General features: G+C 29.3%; 2 protein-coding genes across 2 annotated transcripts; both read left to right on the forward strand.

The window, feature by feature from the left end:
• The first annotated feature begins 1,770 nt into the window (after positions 1-1,770).
• On the forward strand, positions 1,771-2,569 carry LOC129616503 (general transcription factor II-I repeat domain-containing protein 2-like). Its single transcript, XM_055532156.1, has 2 exons — positions 1,771-2,215; positions 2,271-2,569. The coding sequence occupies exons 1-2, from the start codon at positions 1,771-1,773 to the stop codon at positions 2,567-2,569; spliced, it is 744 nt and encodes a 247-aa protein (XP_055388131.1).
• Positions 2,570-2,636: 67 nt separating this feature from the next.
• LOC129616504 (general transcription factor II-I repeat domain-containing protein 2-like) lies at positions 2,637-3,383 on the forward strand. Its single transcript, XM_055532157.1, has one exon. It carries the CDS (start codon positions 2,637-2,639, stop codon positions 3,381-3,383), a length of 747 nt encoding a protein of 248 aa, XP_055388132.1.
• Positions 3,384-4,319: the final 936 nt, after the last annotated feature.

A 4,319-nucleotide genomic window follows, 5' to 3' on the forward strand; every position in this document is an offset into this window, starting at 1 on the left:
GGGATACAAAATAGAAAAAGTGAACAAATATAAATATCTTAGAGTTGTTATAGATGAAGAGATGATCTGGAATGAACATACAAAAGAGTTGAAATGGTCAACAAGTAGAATTGCAGGTATGTTTAGAAACCTGGGGAAACGAGTTCCGTATGACAAAAAGAGGGCTGTATTCTATTGCATTTTTCATAGCACATTAATATACGTGTTAGGTATATAGGGTAATACTTTCTCGAAAAATATTGAAATGCTGCAAAGAATACAAAACAAAGCATTAAGGAACCTGTTTGAGTTAAATTGGAAAACGCCTACGAATGAACTGCACCGTAAATTTAACATTCTAAAAGTTGAAGACAAAAAGAACTTAACGCAGATTGTAAAAAATTTCCAATGGTTCCAACTTCAATTGATAATTTGGTATGTTTTAATAATTTGTGTTCTTGTGATATGAATTGTTTTCCAATTGAATGTGTTTCTTCTTTCAAATATTTAGGTCTTAATTTTGATAGTAAATTGAATTGGTCTGAACATTGCTGCTATCTAAAGAAGGATTTAAATAAGGTTATAAGGTATGGCTTTCAGTTGAGCTCTTATTGTTCTTGTAAAGTAATGGAAATGTTCTACTATGGTGTTTTTGGTTCTAGGCTTCAATATGGTATTACATGCTGGGGTGGTGCTTATGCTAGCAGAATAAGATCTTTACTTTTGGCACAGAAACACTTTATTAGAATCGTTTTAAAGGTAAATCGTCTTACACCAAGTTTCCCCTTGTTTTGTGCACTTAAAATTTTTCCGCTTAGGCATCTATATTTTTATAAAACCTTGAGGATTTTTTTCAAAAGGTCTGGGTACCTAAATCAACGGACTGTTGCGGGGTATGGGCTTAGAATTAGTAATATGAACCGTGTTATTGTGCCTAGGTCGCGTACAACGCATTACAGCCATTTTTATTCAATTATTGCGCCCAGGCTTTTTAATATTTTACCCGATTCGCTTAGATCTGAAAGGTGCTTATCGACGTTTTTGCGAGGTTTGAAAGATTGGTTGTTTGAATTTGACCACTTCCAAATCGAAAATTTACTTCAAGTCATTCGCTAAATTTTTAGAGTTTTAACTTCTTTGCAACATAATTATTTTAATTTTTTGTTAATTATTTTAATTTTTGTTAAATATTTTAGCTTTCCCTTAATCTTATTATGTTTTGTTTTTGATTTTTCCTTTATATTTTACTTTCGTATTATTGTATGATATATTAGAAATTTAATTTTGATTTTTTTTTTGTTCAACCCCACATTAGTAAATTTAGTTTTTTTTTTAAGTATATCACAGTTAATTTTTATTTAAGTTTTTAATTGTATGATTTCATTCACACTTGCCTAATTTGGCACAAGAATGGAATTTTTCTAATTTCTTTTTACTTTTCATACTTGAATTGCATTACATTTTTTTTTTTTTTTTTTTTGTTATTACTGTTTTATTATCTAGTTTATTTTTTATGAGATTCAATACTAGTATGCAGTTGATGGATGCAATATAAATATTATATGGAATACCTTTGTAATATTAGTTTAAGTAATTGAAATAAATAAAATGAAATTAAAATGAAATGCTTCAAATTTACAACATGAACGTAAATCTTATTAAATCAAATTCAATTATTGTAAGTAGTAATCAAATACATGATCACCCAACTAGATATGCTAGTCACTTACGGTTTCCTATTACTAAAAATTTGAATGGTTTAGAACAGCCATGTCCAACGTGCGGCCCATCATGGCGGAAAAGATGAAAAGAAAAGTTGTAGATGAAAACAGAAAGTTCCAAAGTGAGTTGGAAGGATTATACTTTGTCATTCAAATAAAAGACAAAATTATATGTTTAATTTGTCGTGACTCCATTTCAACTTTGAAATCATATAACTTGAAAAGACATTTTGAACAAAAACATAGTGAAATTGCAGAACTTACTGTTGGTGAAAGAAAAGCAAAACTAAAACTACTTAAGGACAATCTGGGAGCACAACAGAGTTTTTTGCGTAAGCAACATGTACAATCAAATGCTATTGTTAGTGCCAGCATAAAAATCTCTTATATTATTGCGAAAAAAATGAAACCATTCGCGGATGGTGACTACATCAAAGAATGCCTAGTTGCCGCAGTTGAAGAAATCTGTCCAGAAAGCCCAGCTTTTTACTCAAATCAGTCTTCCCCATCAAACTGTAGCACGAAGAATTAATGATATTTCAACAGAAATTTGTGCAACACTATGCTTAGTTTCTAAAAATTTTGTATATTTTTCATTGGCTTTGGATGAAACAACAAATATTAAGGATACTGCTCAGCTTGCTATTTTTATCAGAGGTGTTGACAGACAAATGAATGTGACAGAAGAACTTCTCGAACTTGTGAGTTTAAAAGATACAACAACCGGAAGAGATATCAAAGAAGCTGTTATAAATTGCATGCAAGTTCATCAGATTGATTTGAAAAATCTTATAGGAATCGCTTATAGGAAAAAATGTTGGTGCAGTCAACTTGATTCTTGGCCACAAAGAAACCTTGCAAAAAACTAATTCTTTTGAACTTTTTATTTGCCACTGCTTTCTTCACTTTGAAAATTTATGTGCACAAGTGCTGAATATGTCACATGTAATGGCTGTTGTAGTTACGACCATTAACTCAATCAAGAATAATGCATTGAAGCATCGACAATTTCAGGAGTATCGCCGTGAACTGGAATTTGAATATAGTGATCTACTTTTTTACGCTAAAATTCGGTGGTTGAGCCGTGGAAAATGCTTAGAAAGATTTTGGAACTTAAGAGAGGAAATTCGAATTTTTCTGAAAGAAAATGGCCATGATATTACCGAATTCTACGATGAACAATGGCTTCTAGATTTATGTTTTCTTACAGATATAACAACAAAATTAAATGACCTTGTGAAAAATAAAATGATTACAGACTGCTATCAAGATATAAAATCATTCGTAATAAAACTCAAATTTTATGAAAGTCAATTAAAGTCAAAAAATGCCATTAATTTTCCACTATTAAATCATTTTAATAGGGAACAGAAAGATTTTGCAAAATATGAAAACGAAGTCACAAAGTTGTTAAAAGTTTTCAAAGACAGATTCTCGTATATGCAAAAGTATGAAGAAATTTTCAATATATTCTCAAGTCCATTTAACGTAGATGTACAATCACCACCTTCGAATTTTCAAATTGAATTAATAGATCTCCAATCAAACACGGAACGGAAATACATGTTTGAAGCCAATGATAAACTTGAATTTTACAGAAAATATATTCACGATGATAAATTTCCTAATCTGAAACAACTGGCAATGTGCATTACAGCTGCAATTCTTTTTTCTCGAAATTGAAAATAGTCAAATCGAAGAGTCGGAATAGGCTGACCGATGAAAATATGACGAATCAACTGCGTTGTGCGTCAACAAAATTGCCAGTTGATATTCAAAAATTAGCAGATAATTTAAAAAAACAAGCTTCACATTAAATGTTAATATGATTTCGATTTTATGAATAAAATTAAATAAAGTTACTGAATTAAATACTTTTCTTTTTTTTTTAAATGTGCCCACATGAACCAGTAAAAAAAAATTTCTGCCTAAGAAACCATTCCTGTTGGACATCACTGGTTTAGAATCAATAATGAAAAGAGCAATTAAAGCATATAATGATCTACCAGCTCATGTAAAACAGCTAAATAGAAACCAGTTTAAACAAAAATGCAAGAATATGTTAATAGAGAAATACTGATAATTTTGAAAATTTATATTATATACACGAGTATATACATATATACATAAGTTAAGACACTATGATACACGCGCATAACATCAGACGCTTAGGTCAGCATAATTTTCATGAGAATATTGTTTAACAATTTACCTGTCAAAACTTTATTTTTATAATTCCCACAGTAAATGCCTAACAAGCCGTTTTAACTTTATAATTTAGCCTTAACTATATAGTTGTAATATTTTGCTTAATAATCAAATTATTTGCTATAAATATGTTCAAAAATAGTAATTAAGTTCAGTAATGTTTTTATATTGTGTAATTAAGGTTATGTTTTTATAACTCAATAAAATGGACATCAGTCCAGAAAAATATTTTTTTACAAGAAATTGAATTATAATTTCTTAATTTATATATTTTTTTTTTTCTTTTGCGCTTTCTTCTATTATTATTCTTTTTGATTATTCGTTGCTTTTATGATATAATGAATTAAGACTGAGTACATAGCTATTTGTGAAATATGTGATGAAATTATAAATGTACTATAGGCATATTTT

Source organism: Condylostylus longicornis, unplaced genomic scaffold, assembly GCF_029603195.1.
Source record: "Condylostylus longicornis isolate FDR11 unplaced genomic scaffold, ASM2960319v2 ptg000231l, whole genome shotgun sequence".
Taxonomy (NCBI): domain Eukaryota; kingdom Metazoa; phylum Arthropoda; class Insecta; order Diptera; family Dolichopodidae; genus Condylostylus; species Condylostylus longicornis.

Bases quoted from the DNA above. Each gene is read 5' to 3' on its own strand.
- LOC129616503 (XM_055532156.1), top strand. From the start codon at position 1,771: ATGGCGGAAAAGATGAAAAGAAAAGTTGTAGATGAAAACAGAAAGTTC. The intron at 2,216-2,270 runs GTAGCACGAAGA...CACTATGCTTAG, and splicing joins TCAGTCTTCCCCATCAAACT to TTTCTAAAAATTTTGTATAT.
- LOC129616504 (XM_055532157.1), top strand. From the start codon at position 2,637: ATGTCACATGTAATGGCTGTTGTAGTTACGACCATTAACTCAATCAAG.